Source organism: Propithecus coquereli, unplaced genomic scaffold (genome assembly GCF_000956105.1).
Source record: "Propithecus coquereli isolate 6110/MARCELLA unplaced genomic scaffold, Pcoq_1.0 Scaffold71, whole genome shotgun sequence".
In the NCBI taxonomy this organism is placed as follows: Eukaryota; Metazoa; Chordata; class Mammalia; order Primates; family Indriidae; genus Propithecus; species Propithecus coquereli.
In genome coordinates, this window is record NW_012153174.1 from 1,324,361 (window position 1) to 1,346,631 (window position 22,271).

The 22,271-nt window shown below is 37.2% G+C and overlaps 1 protein-coding gene across 2 annotated transcripts in view; it reads right to left on the reverse strand.

Annotated features, from left to right (window-relative positions):
• Nucleotides 1-22,271, reverse strand: part of RAB2A (RAB2A, member RAS oncogene family) — a 94,129-nt gene that overhangs the window by 47,697 nt on the left and 24,161 nt on the right. The window contains exon 2 of one of the 2 annotated variants that reach the window (XM_012661421.1): nucleotides 10,997-11,068. The exons of the other annotated variant lie outside the window; for it this stretch is intronic. Within the exon in view, the coding sequence (XP_012516875.1) occupies nucleotides 10,997-11,068 (72 nt within the window). The remainder of the gene's footprint in view (nucleotides 1-10,996; nucleotides 11,069-22,271) is intronic. 2 annotated transcript variants of the gene reach the window in all.

The following is a 22,271-nucleotide window of genomic DNA, read 5'->3' on the forward strand; positions in this document are numbered from 1 at the left end:
GAGAGAGAGAGAGAGAGAGAGAGAGAGAGAGAGAGGGAGAGAGAGGAGAGAGAGAGAGGGGAGAGAGAGAGAAATTCTAATTTTCCTTCCATTGTCATGGATGGGTTGGCTTTTAACCACAATCTAAAACCGTCTGCATCACTCACTGGGATTCAAAATTTCTTGAATTCAATGCATAATGTCAAATTTAACAAAAAGCAACTATAAACTAGAAACAGGCCCTTGAACACTTCTCATCCCAAAGGTAGGCAGGCAAGGCAAGCAGATGCTTCCTCTCTAGAATTGACATCTTGAGCAGAGGAATAAAGATACTGAAACTGATAGGTGACCATTCCATCCTAGCAGATGAAAGGCAAACCAGACTGCCCCTGCTGCAGGTCTGCTGTTAGAATTCCTGCTTCCTGGCCTCTAAGATGCTTTGTTCCTTTCCATTCCCAAGTCCAAGTTTCTAACATCCCGTGAGTTCTATATACAACTCCAGATATTCTAGCATATTCCCTTTTGCTTAACTTAGCCAGAATGGGATTTTCATATGTTTATCTCTTTATTCAAAGTAAGTAGAAGGAGGTCGCTGAAGCTTAAAAGTCTTCAAAGGTTTTTCCTCTTTTAAAAAATATATACAATTTAAAATAAATCTGTTGTATGAAAATCAAGAATGTTTCTAAAGCAGGGAAACGTCATAATACAATTGATGTTTTAACTTCATTTATCAATAGTGTCAGGACACAGAATAAAAAAAAAAACAAGAGGAAAGGAGACCAGTTAAAAGACTATTGTATTTTAGGCATGAGATACAGAATGGTGATAGGAAGAAAAATATACATATATTTCAAAAGGAAAAACTGACAAGTGCTGTTGATTACTGAAAAACCATGATTTTTGTTTTCCCACCAAATGAAACAAAAACAGATGGATTTCAATGTCAGCTTCACAAACATAATTATTTCCCATTTACCATCTCTTAACTGGATCCAATGTAGGTTTTTAATTCTATGCGGCAAAAGAAAATACTGAATCCTAAAGTGTCCTGGAAGTCTCAGAAATAAATACAAAAAACATAATCCTGAATTCTTTTCTGGGTTATTAAAATTTTTAAATCCTTTTTCTTAAGGGTGTATATACTTGAGAATCCCATTTAGAAAGGTTTCCTTTATCTTTTTTTTAATGGGATAAATCACCATTCCCTATATCCTTGAGGCTCTCTCTTCCCAGATCCATTTTCAATTAACAGTCAATTTGGCTGCCAGAAAAATTTTCTGTGGAGCCAAAGTCGAGACCTCATTTAACCGACATTGTCAGGGAGTGACACTTATTTTTTTTTTTAGATGTTACTCACTTCTAACCTTTCAGAAAAAAATACTCAGATTGTAAGCACACATTTTTCTAATTGTCTCCACATCATTATCATCCTTGCATAGTAATTACACCGTTTACTGAGCACTCATAATCAGTACCTACTAGTTGTGTGACCTTGGGCAAGGTATTAGTTTATAAGTATGAAATGTCCAATTTCCTTAAGTACTTAAGTTTGACAGTTGATATCTCTGACATATCATTTTAACACTTCTTTTTTTACTTTTATTGTGAAGGTACACCCTCATTCTTTCAAACACACAGTTCGGTTTGTGATTATCTTTCAAAAATTTTTTTAGAGCAATTTTTGTGAAACCATGGATAAGTCAAAAATTCATGTTATTTTTGAATATGAGTTCTGTCATGGAACCAATGTAGCACAGACAGCTTGAAATATCAACGAAGAGTTTGAGAAGGATGTGGCTAATGTACACACAGTACACAGATGGTTTGAGAAGTTCCATTCTGGTGATTTTAATCTTGAAAACGAGCCATTTGGGCGACCTGAGACCAAGGTGGATAACGGTGAGTTAAAAACTATAATGGAAGCGAATCCATCTCAACCTATGTGTGAATTAGCAGCAAGGTTTGATGTTACTATTCCAACAATCTTGGACCATTTGAAACAAATGGGCAAGGTAAAGAAGCTGGATAGATGGGTACTGCATGAATTAAATGAGCGTCAGAAGAGAAATCGTCTCGAAGCTTGCCTTTCTTTGCTGTCACAATATAAAGGTAAACCGTTTCTATAACATTGTTATGTGTGATTAAAAAGGGATTCTTTTTGACAATTGGAAGCATTTGGCACAACAGCTGGATAAAGATGAAGTGCCAAAACACAGTCCAAAACCGAATATTCATTCAAAAAACTACTGGTGCCTGTTTGGTGGTCCAGTGCTGGTATTATCCACTACAGCTTCATGAAACCTGGCCAGTCAATTACAGGGGATGGCTACCACAACCAAATTGATGAAATGATGTGGATGTTTGTGGTTAAGCAGCTGAGATTGGTCAAAAGAGACAGACAGGTCAATCCTCTTGCAAGATATTTGACTACATGTCTCAGAAACAACACTGCTCAAACTACAGAGGCCGGACTTGGAAACTCTCTTGTCATCCACGGTATTCACCAGACCTTGTATCAACTGACTACCACTTTTTCCAGGTTTTGGACCCATTCTTACAAGGAACAATATTCAATTCTCAACAAGCTATGGAAAAAGGCTTTCATGATTTCCTCACCACTTGCTCTCCAGGCTTCTTCACTGCTGGCATGAACGAGCTATCGTTAAGATGGCAAAATTGTGTTGATAGTTTAGGCACACACTTTCATTAATCCTACTGCTTCTTGTTTGAGATATAATAAACTAAACTTGTGATTTGAAATTGGACAATTCATATTTAATGACCTAATATTAAACCCCTTTTGTGTTCTTAGTTTCCTCATCTGTAAAATGGTATTTATGATACCTGGGCTCATGAGATTTATTTTCAAGATTAAAAAGGTTTTTACATATAAAACAGAACACTGCCTGGCACACATTAAGTATCCAGTATGTCAGCTATTGTTATTATTATTCCATATTATGCACCAGAATTTCTAAACCACCATCCACGTGACTAATGATGACAGACTCTGTGAGAGAGAGCCAGCAGTCAGAGCCAGGTGATTGTGGAGGTACAGAGACGTGCAGAGGGGGAAATGTGGCTCTTTCCCCTAGGGAAGGCTGGGAATGCCCGTTCAGGTTTCCTTGTAATGGCAAGGCCAGAACCTCCAGGCTGCTGGGGTACACAGCTGGGATGCCACAGCAGACAGCAGAACTGGGTATTAAGCAAACAGCCAGGCCCAGCCTTCTTTAGATGGCATAGGAACATATGGATTCCAATCCCCTGTTCCTGGAACCTACACACTGCAGAGGTTCAAAATGGAGGCTTGTGGGGAAGATGGCCTGATTGTTCTTAATTCTAGAAATAAAGGAAAACTACATACGAAAAGTAATGTTCTTAATTTTTTATAGAAAACAAAACAGCAAACACGATACTTAACGGTAAAACACTAGAGGAATTCAAATTACACTAAGAAAAATATAATTTCCTCAACTCAGAAATTATTCCAGTGATTTCGGTCAAAAATTACAATAACTAAGAGGTATAAATATTAGCTGAGGAAAAAAATGTAAGATAAGACCCAACTGTCTACTTAGAACATGCAAAATAATTTGACAATAATGGTGAAAAAATATCTACTCACAATAGCAACACAATCATAAAATACCAAATCAAACTTAGAAAAGCATAGGGCCTGAATGAACAGAACTATAAAACTGTACTAAAGAGCATTTAAGAAATTCTAAATAAATGAAAACAAATATTATGTGTGTAAATAGATAATCTTAATACTGTGAAAACAAGTCATCTCCAAATTAACTCATAAATTTAATAAAATTCTTTTCAAATTTAAAGGCCTCAGGTTAAGCATGGTGGCTCATGCCTTTAATCCCAGCACTTCTAGAGGCAGAGGGGTGAAGATCTCTTGAGCCCTGGAGTTTGAGACCAGCTGGGCAACATAGCAAGACCCCATCTCAGAAAAAAAAAAATTAGCCAGGTGTGGTGGCGAGCGCCTGTAGTCCCAGCTACTCAGAAGACTGAAGCAGGATGACTGCTTGAGCCCAGGAGTTAGAGGCTATAGTGAACTATGATCATGCCACTGCACTCCAGCCCTGGCAGCAGAGTGAGACCCTGTCTCAAAAAAAATAAAATTAAATAAATAAAATAAAAACAAATTTAAAAGCCTCACTAAAAACTTTGCAACTTGGCAAAATGAAGTTCATCTGAAAAAACAAATGCACAAGAATGATCTACAAAACTTAGAAAGAACACTAATCAATATTAAGTATACTATAAAGTTACCGTAACTACCAGTGTGATACTGCCTCATGAAATAGAAAAAAACCGTGAATAAAGTAGATTTTAGAGCCCCTAAACAGGCTTGCTTACATGTGGAATTTACCATATGACAATGGTATTAGTTCAAACAAGAAAGAATGAATGGCTCATTTAATTAATGGTGTGGGGCCACAAGTTATATAAGGATTAAAGAAAATCATAGACACAACCACATACCAGATGGAATACAAATTTATCATATTAGAAGAATATTTAAGAGAATTTATGCAATTTTTGCACGGAGCAGTCTTCTTTAGCAAGGCTAGAAAGCTATAAAGAAAAACATCAACAGATTTGATTAAAAAAACTAGTAGTAGAAGGAGCAAAGACATAACAGGCAAATCAAACAGGAGACAGAGAATGCTCAGCCTCAGTAAAAATTAAAGTGAAAAGTAAAATAACAACCATTTTTTTTGCCTCTTCTGATTCACAAATATTAAAAACATTAATAAGCTTCAGTAGAGGCAAGGGTGAGGTGGAATGAGTACTTCAGCATATCAGTGGGGAGAGTGCAAATTAGAACAGCTTTGTCTGTTTAGGAATACATTTAAAAGCTCTACAAGGTGAAAACATACACCAAACTGTTCACAGTCATTCCTGGAGGCCAAAGGTATATGGAGTATTTAACTTTCTTTGGACTTTTACAACATATTCACAATGATCACACCCTGATAGGAAAATACATTTACATTTTAAAAATCAGCTACATAGACTTTGTGAGATCTTAATTAGATGTTCAAGAGGTCTTTTAAGTTATCATCCTAGCTCTTGGCCATGTTGTTCTCCATAACTCGTTACCAGAATACTGAACCCCAATAAATGAGGTGTATTTTTTTTTAGCTGATTTCCTGTGGAAAGCCTGATGGAAGCAATGATGCTTCAATTCTACCACCTTTTTCCCAAAAGCATACTTTCACTTCCAGTAATCATTTCTTACAGGTTGACTCGTTTAAGGAAGTGGGGGAGATAGGTAGGAAGGTGGAATCAACATATAAAGGGCCTCGTTTAGACCAATGTTTGTCAAACTGTCTATTAGTAGGCAGTGAAATACATATAGTGGGAATTAGCAGGCTGTAACTAGCATTATTTGTAAACAACATAACTGAATAGCATAAAATAAAGGAATGCATGCTTTAAGCACTATAATGGTAAATACTGCTTTAGGAAGCTTCCTCTCAGCCAGAGAGATAGTATATTCATTTGGCAAATATTTATAGAGTTCCTACTATGTTACCAGGTACTGGGGATATAGCAATAAACTAAATAGATAACTTTTTGTTGTCATGGACCTTACTTTATACTGGTGGGAGATAATTTGTTTACTTATATTTACTTGTATAAAAAGTTAAAGAGAAAAATAAATCTAGGTGGAAGGATGAGTATGGGTGTGTGTGTACATGTACACCTATGCTAAGATTTTAGAGAAAAAAATCAGAAACTATTTGGGACATGTTAAGTTTGAGATGCCTACTGGACATCTAAGAAAGATGTCTAAGTAGCTGAAAATGTACATGGGGAGGAGCTGACTAGAGCCGGTTCACAAAAGAATGAGTAGAGAGAAATTGGAGACAGAAAATATGGAAAATTCTTTCTGAGGAATTTTGCTAAAATGAGAGAAAAGTTTTAAAAGCTAGAAAAGAAAATGGAGTAATGAAAGATAACTATCAAAACCAGAAAAATTAAGGATGCTTAGAAGAAAAAAGAACTACTAAAGCCAGTGTCCTTGAGTAGGCCTTGGCTAGGAACTTAGTGTTCACCCACAGCAGCAAACAGAAGGCTGAGTTTATGGACACAGTGTAGGGTAGGTGGGTTGAGCGGTAGTCGAAACCTGTAAAAATGCTCTTCTACTTGCCTCTGTTTTCTGAGTGAAACAGAAGCCAAGGCTATCAGCTGAGGGTGAAGATAGGAAAGGTGCTGCATGCTTAAAGAGGAAGAAAGTATGATGTAGTTCCACAGGATAGTGAAGAGCAATTGTCAGGCAGTACTTCAGGGTTTACTTAAAGTTAGTATCCAAGAAATTAAAATGAGACCTAGTTAGCATGGCTCTGTGTTTTTCTTCTCCAGTCATGTCTAGCTATACACATCTGGCATGGAGAATAGACATTTGAATTTAACCTCAAGTTTAGCCACAAGGCTATGATGAAGCAAGAGAGGGACCATGGGACTGAGAGTATATGCAGAAATGATTATAAAGGCAGAGTGGTTAGAACTGAAGCTGAGTAAGGAGGAAAGAAAGAACACAAGAGGGGTGAGAGTGAAAAGATGGTAGGAACAATAAATTATAGTTTTGATGGGGTAAAAAAACTGTTAGCACTAGGAACTAGAGAAAGTGAGTTGGAAGGATGGGAGGGGTAGTCAAAGAGCCTGATGTACAAAACTGAAATTTTGGAGTGGTTCTAGATAGTGGTAATGGCAAGGTTCTGGGAGTGACAGCGCGAGTGACTAGCTGAAGCAGGGTGGAAGCAAGATCCCTGGAGGAGAGAAGTAAAGGAACTGAGAGGCCAGTGTGTGTGGGTATGTGTTCATATGTGTGCATAAGACAGACCATATAAAACATATTTCTAGCTGGATAATCAATATTTAAAAGCCATTGCTCCAATGCTTTGCAAACTTTAATGCTCACACGAATCACCTAAAGATCTTGTCAAAATGCAGATTATGATTCAGTAGATTCTTTAACAAGCTCCCAGGCAATTTTGACATTGCTGGTCCAGTGCAACAGCCTATGACCATCCTCTGAGTAGCGATGCTCTAGCATGGACCTTCAACGTAACTGGGTCCGTGAAACTATTTATAAACTGCTTTACTGATTCGTATTTTAATTCTTACTGAGGTAGACAGTCAAAGGGTAAAGAGTATTTCAGTCTTTCCTAACCTTTTATAGTCTTTTATTTTTTTCTTTTCTATCATTTAATACTTTCTTACTCATAACTCAATCTTACATTTTTCACCTTCACCTATTCATCAGGCAAAAGCAAGTATGCGGAGAATCATGATACTGTCTTACGCCTATTTTAGCAAACATTCCAATGTTCTTTTTAAAAATATGTGATAATCTGCTAATTGTTTTTCTGTCTGAAAAATAAATTGCTGTGATGGGTGCCAAAAAATGTTAAGTAGGCTTTGTGCCAATGAAGGCAGAAGCATGAATTAACAACCCTCACTCACCTCTGCTGGCCTGCGTTTAGCTTGACTGAATGAATGGCTGTACTGAATGCACTCCAAGCACAGTGTATGTAACTCTACATAAGCTACAGTGACAGGAAGGGGTGAGAGGAAGAACAACTGGGTCAGCCTTTACTTTCAAAAATGCTTTTCCATGAGATAAACATAATTATCATCACTGACAATGAATATTAAGCACCTAATAGTATTTTGAGAATAGTTCATTAATCCTGAATAGTTCTATTTGCTTCGGAGAAATATATAGATTTTTTAAAAAAGTATCATTACCTCAAACATCCAGAGACATCTTAAATATCGAGACCCTTCACAAAATGAATGTTGAGCATATTTGCATCCACTTTATAGGGTCTAAAATAAAATTCCAGTTTAAAAGAAAAGTTTATGGTAGCGACCATCTTTATTCTATAATAATGCATTATTTGAAAAGCCGTGGTTAGACCATGAGCTCTAACAGTTCCTAAAGAAAAATACAATCACTTTGTTAATGTACACTGGATGTAATTTCCCTCCACACACAGCAGGTAAAAGATGGCACTGCTTTCATCCTCTATAATGTTTACTTTGCCTTTTTAGAAGGAATGGTCTTAATCATAAACAATTAAGTTCCAATGCATGACCTACTAGAACACTACCACTTACCACCCAAGTTGGTGCTGAGCATTATGTTGAAAGTCAGTATCTATACGGTTACTCTGGCTGTTTTCCAGCATGTTTTAAAGTTCTTCCTTTCCTGTCAACAATGTTTCCCCATGAGTACACAAATCTCATTTCTCATAAATGGGGGCTACAGTTTGGGATATGCACGGTTGTTTAGAAAATAACTTCAGTAAGCAGAGATGTCAAGTAATGGCACACTCTGAAAAGGAGAGAAAGTCTGAAGGCATGAAAAGTACTAAGTGTTCAGGAAAAAGCAAGTAGCAAAGACTAGATGGCATATGGTATCTGTGTTAGGGAGAAGTGGGAGAGAAAGCAAGAGAGGCAGACTGAGAAGAATCAGGAAGTCAGTGTTTTATAAACAGTATTGATCATTGCAGTAGACAGAAGATAAGGACGTGATGACTAGCTAGGATAGTTAGGTGTAAGGGAATTATGGTGTAGCTCTGTATGACTATTCATCCAAATTGCCTCCCACCACTACCAATTTGGTAGCTGTTTTGTTTTTGTTTTGTTTTTTTTGAGACAGGGTCTCACTCTGTTGCCCTGGCCATTGCAGGTGTGAGCCACTGCGCCTGGCCTTGGTAACCATGTTGTACAAAGTGACTCTGGGCCCACGGTCAGAGCCAACAGAACAAGGGGTGAGTGGGCCTGAACCAAGTTGAGCCAATGAACTGTCTTCCCTAGGGAACCTGGAATTGAGTTTCAGAGAATCCTTGCTCTTCTGAATGGGATATGAACTTTGGAGCTATTGATAATGGCCATTTCCCACCATGGAGAAAGGGAAATGAACAACACTGGTCAACAGCGAGAGAAAAATGAAGCAGGCGTGAGAAGACAATGAGAGACAATGAGGGAGAAATGGGAGATGGAGAGACAGAATTTCTGGTACTCTGAGAAGCTCTGGTTCCAGGCTGACAGAGCTGCCTCCCTGCCCTCAGGTTCTGTGGGGTACATTTGAATACTTAAAATGAAAAATTCTCCTTTTGCTTAAGCTGATTTTGGTGAACTTTTGTTACTTACAATCAATTGCAAGAGTTAGAAAGGAAAAAAAAACCCAATATGCCAGTCAAGGTACAAGCAGAAAAACAGAAACCACACTGAAGTATTTAACACATGGGAAATTTAACGCAAGGAACTGGTTACAGTAAAGGAAAAGCCAAGAAACCCCAAGAAAAGATGGGCAATCAACTCAGATGCTACCACCCCAGGCTGGAAGGACAAAGAGAGAAACTGGGGTTATCAGAGTTCAGGAGCCAGACCACTGGTGGCCCTGCCAGGCAGAGGCTGGAGACAGAACAATGGAGAACATACAATTAACACAGGCTGAGAGAAGAAGAAAGAGATCCTTGGCTTTTCTTTTCTTTTAGCCTCCAATTTCCTGGTGCCTCCCATCAGCAAACTTAGAGTGAAGCCAAGTGGCAGTTACATGAGTTATAGTTTTCCAAACAACTCTCTTGAGTCTACTCCCTCATTTCTCTCCACAAGTATAGCCTATGCCAATTGCTTACATCAGGCTCAGGCCCATTCTCTTCATTGGGTGGGCCATAATAACTTAGAAATTTATATGTAAGACTCAATGAAAAGGAAGAGGACTTTGGTTTAGTATCCTATACCAAAAACTGTGTGGATGTCTTAGGGCTGAGTCATGCTTAAGGTTGGCAACCAAGGTTTCAAACCTATTGAGTAAAGAGCAGATCCTTCACAAAAATGAGCTCACAAAGTTAAACAAAGTCATGAGGATATCCATCATTACTGTATATACCTAAAACTATCAAAATTAAAATAGAATATGGATTTTTAATTGACAGTAGTTGCTAATGAAAGATTTCAATATATCCACAAAGTACATGTGGGCTTAGTTAAAAACTATTAATTGATTGAATAATTTGATTCAAAAACTCTAACTTTGATTTGGTATTTTAAAAATATACAGGACAGGAGAATCAATATGCTATAAGTAGTAAGTTAATAATATCAATAGAAGATAAGCAGTCAGTGGCTGAAAAGATTCATTGAACAATCGGTTGTACAGTGTAACTAGATTTCCAATTCCCTTTTTTCTTCATATTTGACTAATTTATAACTGTTAATGAGGTGCAGCAACAGAAGAATATTTCAGTTAGGTTCGTTAGCTTTCAGAATATAAACATAATTTTTAAACTAATAAGAACTCCAAAACATATGATTGTCTAAAGTTTTTCATTTTTCACTCATTTTAATTTTATACCTTTCCATATTAACAGAAAGAAATAAACAACATCACTATTTTAAACAATAATAAGTAATATTTGTTGACTGTTTCTTACCAGTAACTTCACAATTGAGGAAACTACAAAATGCCCAATGGTAGTTTCTCTTGGTTAATAATTATAGGTAACTCTAGAGCACTTACCATGTTGCCAGGCACTTTACTCCAATGCTTTACATTTATTAACTCACTTACTGCTCACAGTAACTTGTGTGATTGGTATTATTATAATTCTCTTTGTATAGACAGAGAAATTGAGAGATGGAGTGATAAGGAGGCTTGCCTAGCTAGTTAGTGGCAGACCCTTCTAAGTGGTCCAGAGTCTCTTCTCTTACTATGGTGCAGTACTATCTTTCAACTGTTTGTTTCATCACTAGATACAATTGAAATCTTAAATATTAACATCTAACTATTTTTGCAAAGTTGGATAATATTTATTTTTACTATACATATTTTTTAAAAAGTTATAAAGGCTAAATTCTACATAGCGACAAATCTAGTTTTGCTGATTTTGGAATCATCACTAATAGAATGGACTCCCTCTAGCATCTTCCACTTAAACTATCCAAAACTTTCAATGCTTCCCATCTCTTTTATAAAACTTACCAATAGTAAGGTCGTGCACTGGCTGAAACCTCTTGTCTGTAAACTGTAGCAATAAGCATGATTTACCAACACCTGGAAGGTAAAAAAAACAAAAAACAAAGAAAAACATTAAGAGAAAACTCACAGAAATTAAGAAACACTTCACAAAACATATGGAAAAGAGGTAGCCAGGGTTTCTGGTACTCTGAACAACCTACTGTGATTTCTCAATACTCTATAATTTCTTGGGAAATTAGAGGACTGGTGATTTAGGTGGAAGCTATAAAAACATCTACAATACCCTTTTCACCCTTTTTTACTTATTCAATATTTCAACGTGAAAAATAAATGCAGCAGCTAAACTCCTATAAGACAACTAATGAGTGCCCTTGGTAGCCTCTACCGCAGTACTCATCCAGTACAGTTTTTGTGCACTTTTATTTTTTGTGTAACAGTGAAAATATTTAAAGCACAGCATTAGTTTACCATACTCCCCTAGAAAGAACAAATAAATAAGGTAGCAGTAAGTGTCCGGGATCTACTGTTCTGGAAAAAGCTGCCTGCTCTATTTTTTCGCTAATTCATTTCATGAGCAACCGTAATCTGTATCGCATTCCTTCATTCCACTAAAATTGACCTCATTAAGGTCATGAATAACTTCAATCCTAAATTCAAAGAAAAACTTTCTGTATTCATCCTACTTGCCCTCTAAGGAGCATTGGATATTGAATAACACACCTCCTTCCTACTCATTTTCAAGTCCTCTAAGAAACGTTCCCTCATCTTCACACTAGACTAAGGCTGCTTAATTGATGGCATTCTGCACTTCTACAAAACACTAAAGGGAGTTATCATCACTCGTTCAATCATTCACGCACTCACTCAAAGTCTTTATTGAATTCTAAGTATGCACTGCACTACAGACTTGGAGATACAGTAGTGCAGAAAACTGATATGGTTCCTACGCATGGAGCTTACAGTCTAGTGCAGGTGGAGAAATTAAACAAAATGAACATCCAAATGATATACTGTGCATGACTAATTTGAAATAATTATAATGACTGCAATTTGAAATAAAGTGCTATGAGAAAGAGTAACAAAAGAGACTTAATTTAGACTAAAGGGATGGAGAAAGTCTTTATGAAGAAGTGACACTGAAAACAAACTGGAATTTCAAAACATGTGACATTACAGAGTTTTCTTCTCTGTTATATTACAAAAGGCCCCCAAATCAAACTCATTTTATCAGATTTTTAAACTCTTTTGAATAGTCTTTTGTGTGTGGGATAGACAACAAAAGGATAGTTTTTCTACATTAAAAAAGTTTGTTACCGGCTGGGTGTGGTGGCTCATGTTTGTAATCCCTAGGACTTTGGGAGGACGTGGCAGAAGGATCACTTGAGGCCAGGAGTTCGAAACCAGCCTGTGCAACATACCGAGACCCCTGTCTCTACAAAATATAAAAAAAATTAGCCAGGCATGGTAGAGTGCGCCTATAGTCCTAGCTACTCAGGAGGCTGAGCCAGGAGGATCATGTGAACCAGGGAGTTTGAGGTTGCCGTGAGCTACACTAGCACTACTGCACTGTCCTGGGTGACAGCAAGATCCTGTCTCAAGAAGAAAGGAAAAAACACACAAACAAAAGTGAAACAAAAAAAACCCCTTTTCCACCTCATAAAGGAATATATATCACTCTAGCAATACCAATCTTATTCTAAGTGCTGGTTAAATATAGAAAATGCTTACTCTTTGGTCCCTCACTTCAAGACTCCATATTTTCTATATTATTTATTTATTTATTTATTTTTATAAAAGAGACAGGCTCTCCCTGTAGCCCAGGCTAGGCCAGGCTATTCTCAAACTCCTGAGCTCAAGGAATCCTCCTGCCTCAGCTTCCCAAATAGGTGGGACTATAGATGCGCACCACCTTGCCCGGCTTCCATATTCTTCCAAAAAATTTTGTGACACGTAATAATTGTACTTATGGGGTACGCAGTGATATTTTCATACATACATAGAATGTATAATGATCAAATCAGGGTACGTAGCACATGCACTCGCCTGAAACATTTATCCCTTTTTTGTTATGTATTGGGAACATTCAAAATGCTCTCTTCTAGCTATTTAAAAATGTACATATAATAAATAAGTATACAATATATAATAAATTATTAACTATAGTTACCCTACAGTACTATAGAACAGAGCATGTTCCTCCTATCTAGCTGTAATTTTGCAACCATTAACCCAGCTGTCCCTATCTTCTCCTTTGCCTACCCTTCCCTAGCCTCTAATAACCACAATTCTACTCTCTACTGCTACAAGCTCAACTTTTTTAGCTCCCACATATTGCAGATATGAGAACATTCAGTATTTTTCTGTGCCTGCTTATTTCACATAACATAATGTCCTCCAGACTCATCCATGTTGCTGCAAATGACAGAATTTCATTCTTTCTTTTAGGGCGGAATATATACCATGGTGTATTATATACCACATTTTATTTATTCATTTGATTTGTTGATAGACACATAGGCGATTCCGTATCTTTGCTAACGTGAATAGTGCTGTGATAAACATGGGGGTGCAGATAATCTCTTCGATATACTGATTTCCTTTCCTTTGAATAAATACCCAACAGTGGGATTGCTGGATCATATAGTAGTTCTATTTTTAGTTTTTGAAGAACTTCCACACTGTTACATAGTGGCTGTACTACTTTCCACTAATAGTGCATAAGAATTCCTTTTTCTCTGTATCCTCACCAGCATTTTTTTTTTTTTGTCTTGATAACAGCCATTCTAACTAGGGTGAGATGCTATGTCATTGCAGTTTTGATTTACATTTCCCTGATGATCAGAGAGATGTTAAGTATTCTTTCATATACTGGTTGTCCATTTGTGTGTGTTCTTTTGAGAAATGTCTATTTAGAACCTTTGCCCCCTTTAAAATCAGATTATTTGGGGTTTTTGATGTTGAGTTGTTTGAGTCCATTGTATATTCTGGATATTAATCCCTTGTCAGATGAATAGTTTGCAAATATTTTCTCCCATTGTACAGGTTGTATCTTCACGCTATTGATTGTTCCTTTGCTGTGCAGAAGCTTTTTCGTTTGACATAATCCCATTCGCCTATTTTTAATTTTGTTGCCTGTGCTTTTGAAGTCTTATCTATAAAATTTTTGCCCAGACCAATATCCTGAAGTATTTCCCCTATATTATCTTCTAATAGTTTTATAGTTTTGTGTCTCACACCTAAATCTTTAATCCATTTTGAGTTGATTTATGTATATGGTGAGAGATAGAGCCCTAGTTTTGTTCTGCATATGGATATCCAGTTTCCCCAGCATCATTTATTGAAGATAAATAAATACATTTGTGCCCATAAACTATATCTATATTTTTTTTGGCTTATAACCTCCTTGAAAATGATCTCTTCTGGCTTTGTCAAGCTATAACTATCTCCTTGATGTCTTAATTCTGTGACGACTACTGTTCATCTTCCATACAACCCTGAAATACTGGCAGTCTTCCTTCCCACCCCACTTTGGTTACCTTTTTTTCATTTGAGAGGATTAATCCAGTCCCATAGCCTCAACCTACTTCTTTTTTTTTTTAAATTTTATTTTAATGGATTTGCAGGGTACAAATGGTTTTTTGTTACATGGATGAATCATACAATGGAGAAGTCTAGGCTTTTAGTGTACCCATCACTTGAATAGTGTACATTGTACCCAATACGTACTTTTTATCCTGTACCCCTTTCACCCTCCTCCTTCTGCGTCCATTACGTCACTCTGTATGACCACGCATACCCATTGCTTAGCTCCCGTTTATAAGTGAGAACATACGGTGTTTGTTTTTTTGTTCCTGGGTTACTTCACTTACGATAATGGTCTCCAGTTCCATCCAAGCTGCTGCAAAAGACATTTCATTCTTTTTCATGGTAGTATTCTATGGGGGGGTGTGTGTGTATACATATACACACACCTCAGTATTTCCTAATCTCTGTAATTATTTCCCAATGGATCACACTTAGAAGAAACTGAGAACCACGTTTATCATCCTCTTTTATAATCCACTGCTAATGAGTCATCAATGTCATCAATTCTTTCAGAAATGTCTTCATGAATTTCATGCTGAATATAATAATGTTCTGTGATCTTAAATGTCTCAAGATGGAGTCACTTATGACAAATGACTCAGTCTACAGAGAAACTGTTGATCCCTTAACGTGCTAAATATGTATAGTAGACTGAGGTGATAATATCTGTTGTGGCCAGGCACCCCTGAGATCAGACAAGAAAGTAAATTTAAAAGGCAGTTGAGATAATGGCCATGGACACTCCTGTACAGGGCCACGAAAACAGTAAAGAAACTAACCATGGCCAAAACATCTGTAGAAGTTCTGTTTGTGAGAACTCTAAGGCCTCTTTTTTTTTTTTGAGACACAGTCTCACTCTGTTGCCCTGAGTAGAGTGCCGTGGTGTCAGCCTAGCTCACAGCAACCTCAAACTCCTGGCTCAAGCGATCCTCCTGCCTTAGTCTCCTGAGTTGCTGGGACTACAGGTGCATGCCATGACGCCCAGCTAATTTTTCCATTTTTAGTAGAGACGGGGTCTTGCTCTTGCTCAGGCTGGTCTTGAACCCCTGAGCTCAAATGATCCTCCTGCCTTGGTCCCCCAGAGTGCTAGGATTACAGGTGTGAGCCACTAACGCTATCTCCAAGACCAGTAGTGGCTGCCATAAGTTCTGCCAGAAGAGTAACAACACCCCACCCCCCAACACCTACCCTACCCACCCCTTTGAAATTTTGAGGAAAATCTGGACCTGTCCAATTTGTCAGTCAGTGTACTGGTCTTCTGAGCTATCTGCTGTAGTTTGTTTTTCCTCTTTCTTCTTATTGTATGTGTTAAATATATTTGTATGACTGTTAGTTTGTAAAGATCTCACAACAAACAGTGAATTCAAAAAGCATTTCATTGGCCATTCAGTCCATTATTAACCACAACTCGGCTGATTCAAACCTGACCCAAAACCTGCCTTACCCTTTTAACCCTCAGTGCTCTAGTTCTGGTTCTCAATAAGATCTGATGTTTTTGTCTCAGCCTTTCTTTCTTTCTTTTTTTTTTTTTTTTGAGACAGGGTCTTGCTCTGTTGCCCAGGCAAGACTGCAGTGGCATCATCATAGCTCACTGCAACCTCAAACTCCTGGGCTCAAGTGGATCCTCCTGCCTCAGCCTCCCAAGTAGCTGGGACTACAGAAATGTGCCACCATGCCCAGCTAATTTTTTATTTTTTGTAGAGATGGGGTCTCACTATTGTGCAGGCTGGTCTTAAACTCCTGGCCTCAAGTGATCCTCCTGCATTGGTCTCCCAAAGTGCTAGGATTACAGCTGTGAGCTACCTCACCCAGCCATCCTTACTAACCTATTTTATAAACCACTGTGAAAATTTTTGCTAAAATGCAGATGTGATTAACTCACTCTCACGTTATAGTGCCTAAAATATAAAAATTCAAGTTCTCCAAAATAGTAAACAAGGTCCTTTGCATTTGAGCGAGAATGATTACTCCAATAGACCATACTATCATACCACACACAGTCTAAAGACTCCATACTTAAAAGAGTACAACAAACCATTCTTTGAAAATGATATCATGTTCTTTCCCTGGTACCTTTTATCAGGGAACAAACTCCCTGGCAAATCTAAATTCATGCTTTAAGACCCATCAGGGATTCCTATACTCTCTCCATTAAAGCATTCCTGTTCCAAAGATTCTATCAATCCTCAAGCTGAACTAATGGTGTACTAGCCCCTACAATCCCATATATCAATAATCAATTTCAGCCCTTGGCTCCCATAATACTTCATATTTGTCTAAAAAAGACCCTGCTTAGAATCCTAGCTCTGTCACTGATTAGCTAGGTTCCTCCCCAGTTATTTAAGCAAACACTCATATGGGTATTGCTATGAAGACATTGTAGATGTAATTAAAATCTGTTATCAGATGACTTTAAATAAGGGAGATATTTCTAGATAATCAGAGTAGGCCACATTCAACTGTTAAAAGACTTTAAAAGAAGGGCTGAGGCATCCCTAAGAGAAGAAATAATTCCATATGTGGACAGCAACTTCAGCCACGCTTGTGGGTTACAGCCTGTCCTATGGATTTCAGACTTGCTCGTCCAGTCCCCATAATCACATGACCAAATAAACTAATCAATTTCAATCTCAATATCTATAGATATGCGCACACACACATCCTACTGGTTCTGCTTCTCTAGTTGGGCACTGACTCTTGGAGACAACCATTACTACCCAAAAAGCACAGCATGTAGAATAGGAAGGCTTACAAATAAAAACTATTACTTTTATTAATTATATCATAATGCTTTGTGGGTGCATCTGCGACAGAATCTGATCCTAACAGAACATGAGCTTTATATTAAGATGAAGACCATATTCACCAACACATCCCCTACACATAGCAAGTACAAAGCAAGCCTCTCTTTGTCCTCCTACCTTTCTTACTAGAAATCTTGTCTAAGTTGTTAACTGATCAAGAAGAGAAAATTTACACATATAGCTAATTCTGAATTTTTCTTACTACCTCAGAAAGATGGCTGCCTGGGAGGAGTTTAACTAACTGTGTAACTTTGCACAAATCATTTCATCTTTTTGGATATAATTTTACTTGATGTACAGAGAATCAGAGAATTGAGCCATAGTTGGCCCTGATGACTTATCACTTAGAGCTTTAAAATTTTAATAATGCTTCCTTTTCATGGATAAACTTAAAGTTAACAGCTGAACATCTGTTTAAATCTAAATGGAGAACAATGAATCCATCATGCCACAAAGTAAAGTAACATGAAGAGGAAAACAGAGAATTTTTTCCTACAACTAATAAAAGTGATAGGTCAGATTCTTGTGTTGGAATACAGCAAACACAATGTCACCAAGGGGTGAGCTCAACTTCAAACAGACCTGTACCTATACCAGAAAGAAGGGCCAATCCTTATTTTATGATTGAGCATGCTAACTTGAAACTTCAAGACAATTTTTACTGCATTTTAAAAACTAACAGCACTCTTGTGTTTAACCGGATTACTGTATTAGGCTGGTTTTTAAGTGCTCTGTTTTATGTATTACGACCTTTCCATAGTTAAAATAATTAAATAAGCCATATCTTCATATGCTTAAGTTAAATGCAAGTCCTAATTCAACAGCTTTAAGGCACATCAACGCTAAATTAAGTAACTGGTTTTACCAAAATACCACACTTTCCATATTTGAAAAACACTCTAAATCGAGGCTACACCTTAAAATGAATCTTTGGAACTTATGATTATCTGAAATACCTTATACAGACAAAATAGTAATCTCAGCACAAGAAATGACTTAATTGCTGTTCAAATATGATGCTTTCTTTAAATAATTTTCCTTGGTTTTCCTTGAGTGAAAAACAAAGCCTTTAAAATGAAACCATTAAAATAGGAACCAAAATTTCATAGCAAATAGGAATAAAAAATCTTTGATTAGACTTCATCTTAAAAAAAGCTATGTAATATTTAAAATAAATTTTAAACATAACAAAGTTTAACTTATTACAACCACACCCTGAAAAAATGTTTTTTAAGTTAGAGGTTTTTGGTTACACGCATATCTCACAGGACACCCTTCACTTAGTGTTTGCCCTTTTTGTAGCATTATAAATAAAGTAAAATTGACAAAAATTTACACCAGTTTTCCCAAAAGCCTCTCTTAATTCTTGATATTTGAAATTCTTTTAAAGCATCCACTGTATCTTTCCTCTTCTTTAGCTATTCAGTAGTCTAAATGTCAGACCCCATTCATCAATGGCATTACATGGAATTCAAGCAGTGCTCCAACATTTCCACATCCTTGGTGAATCCTACATATTTTGTGGGTTTTGCAACTGATTCAGCATTTATATATGTTGATTTTCCTGGAGGGAAACACTTAGAAAAGATAATTAAATGAAGAATAGTTTTTAAGTGGCCAATGAATATTTTCATGTTATTATGATTATATTCTTAGGAACTTTAAAACACTAAAAATTATCATCCTCAACAACAGATAAAATTTATATAGACCTTATCTTATGCCAGACACTGTTCTGAGCACTTTACATATGTCAACTCATTTAATACCTGGAACAATACTGTGTTACGGTTAAGACTTCTGATTCTGAAGCCACGGTCCTTGACTCCAGTCCCAGCTGTGTCAATCACTATCGACAGAACCTCAAATCACAGATGTCATCAACTTATGATGGGATTAAATCCTGATAAGCCCATTGTAAACTGAAAATATCGTAATTTAAAAATGTATTTATCACCATCAAATTGGAACAAACGGATCAACACTTATGTGCACATACGGAAATAATACTCATCAGAAATCAAGCAGGCGGGATGGGGGAGAAGGAGATGGGTAAATTCACACCTAACTGGTACAATAACTTTGACTCAAACTGTACAAAAGCAATTTATGTAACCAAAACGTTTCTACCCCCATAATATTCTGAAATAAAAAAATTTAAGAAGACAAAAAAAACCAGAATATTAAAAAAAGTGTATTTAATATATCTAACCTTCCAAATGTCATCATAGCTTAGCCAAGCCTACCTTAAACACGCTTACAACAATTTCCTTGGCCTGTAATTGGGCAAAATCATCTAACACAAAGCCCATTTAATAATAAAAATAAAAATTTTATAATAAAAAATAAAAATTTTGTAATAAAAAATAAAAGATAAAAATTCAAAATATAGTTTCTAGTGAATGCATATCACTTTTGCATCATTATAAAGTCAAAAAAGCATTAAGTCAAACGATCATAAGCCAGGCTCTGTCTATTTATCTTCTCAGTGCCTCAGTTTCTTACACTGTAGGAAGCAGGCTGATAATAATGCCTATCTTGTAGGCTTATTGGGAGTGTTAAAATATGCATTCTAAGTGTTTAGAACAGTGTATGACACATGGTAAAGTTTGAAAAGAGAATTCAACAAATGTTTGTTACTACTATTAAAACTACTACCACTTATTAGTTACTATGCCTGTTTACATTTATGCTCCCTAAAAGCACGAACCATGTTTTATTCATTTTCAGCATTAGCCACATGTATTTCAAATGCAAAGACAAAGTCTTTTGCACTTGTGGAGTGAGGAGAAAGACAATAAACTTCTTTTTCAACATATGTATGCAAATGTATGTGTATATACAGGAGAGAGAGAGAAAGAGAGGGAGAAACAGAGGCCATGTCAGTTGCAGGGTGTTAAATACTATGGTAAAGAGAAAAAGCAGAGCAGGGTAAGACTGCAGGGACTTGGAATGCTGGGGGAAAGGGAGGAGGGTATGGTATTAAACCAGGTGGTCTCTTACTGAGTTGAGACTTAAGTGAAGACTTAAAGGAAGTGAGGAAGTAGGCAGGTGGATCACTGAGAGAAGAGTATTCTAGGCTGAGGAAACAGCTAGAGGAAAAGTTCTAAGGTGGCACATTTTAGAGAAACTGCAAAGAGGCCAATGTGGCTAAGGCACAGAAGGCAAGGAAGAGTCACACCCCTAGGAACTGTGGTTACAGGAATCATAGGGGCTTATTCACACAAACCCTGAAGGACTTTGTAAGTTTACTGAGATAAAATAGGGGATTCACTGGACAGTTTTGTTTTTTTTTTTTTTTTTTGAGACAGAGTCTCACTCTTTTGCCCAGGCTAGAGTGAGTGCCATGGCGTCAGCCTAGCTCACAGCAACCTCAAACTCCTGGGCTCAAGCGATCCTACTGCCTCAGCCTCCCAAGTAGCTGGGACTACAGGCATGTGCCACCATGCCCGGCTAATTTCTTCTATATATTTTTAGTTGTCCGATTAATTTCTTTCTATTTTTAGTAGAGACGAGGTCTCGCTCTTGCTCAGGCTGGTCTCGAACTCCTGAGCTCAATCCGCCTGCCTCGGCCTCCCAGAGAGCTAGGATTACAGGCGTGAGCCACCACGCCTGGCCTTTACTGGACAGTTTTGAGCAGATGAGTAATATGATTTTCCTTAAATTCAGGATTTCAGGAAACAAGTTCAGGATGGAGATACAAATTAGAGAGCTGTCAGCATAAGATGGTATTTAAAGCCATAGGAACAGAGAAACCAGCAAAGAAAGACTAAGGCAAAGTCCATGTTTGCTTTATAATCACAGAATTAAACAGAATAAGAACAAACAAACAAAGGATTTTGAGTAAAGGCTGACATTCCAAAACCCTTTCTTTTTAAAATGAAGAAAGATGGGGCCAGCATGGTGGCTCCTGGCTGTAATCCTCACACTTTGGGAGGCTGAGGGAAGGATCAGTTGAGGTTAGGAGTTCACTACCAGCTTGAATGACACAGTGAGACCCTGTCTCTGCAAAAAATTAAAAAATTAGCCAGGTGTCTTGGTGCACGCCTGTAGCCCCAGCTACTTGGGAGGCTGCGGCAGAAGGCTTGCTTGAGCCCAGGAGTTCAAGGTTGCAGTGAGCTATGATTGTGCCACTGCACTCCAGTCTGGGTGACAGAGTGAGATCCTATCTTTCAAAAAAGCACTACCTGGGTGGCCTTGGATAAACCACTTGGTCTCTGTGTGCATCATTTTCAAAATGAGGATAAGAGCAATACTTACTTTGCAAGAGTTGTGAGAATTAAATCATACGTAAAACAGAACACAGACGAAGCATTACATAAGAATTTACTGGTATTATTACCTCATTAAATCAAAAAGGACAAAAATCCAACATGGATCTTTTTCAACTTTTCACTTCATTTCAAGCTTTTTCTGGATGTCCATGCAGCCTTATCCTTTGCTTACATCCTAGAGTATTATATCACCAATCTCCTTCATGAAGACTCCTGGTATTTTTCTATTAATTGGATGTAATCTTTCCTTTAATGGGCTTCCAAAAGACTTTACTTCTATTTCTGAAACGACACTTATTATGCACTAACTTTTATCTTATACTACCAATTATTTAAAGGTATGTTTTTATCTCATTTATAAACAAAGTTCCTTAAGGGCAAGAACTGTATCTTATCTTTTCATCCTCCAAAGTACCTAGAATGATCCCTTCAGCTAGTATTCATTAGATATTTATTTAGTGAATAAAAAGCAGATGTGTTAAATATTGTTTTTTAAGGTCTTGTGTGGGTATCTTGGATATACACAGATCATTAGCATTCTGAAATTAATACAAATTACTATACTTAACGCTGCTGTTAGAGTTCCCACCATAAAGTCACCTTATCTCCTTCCTT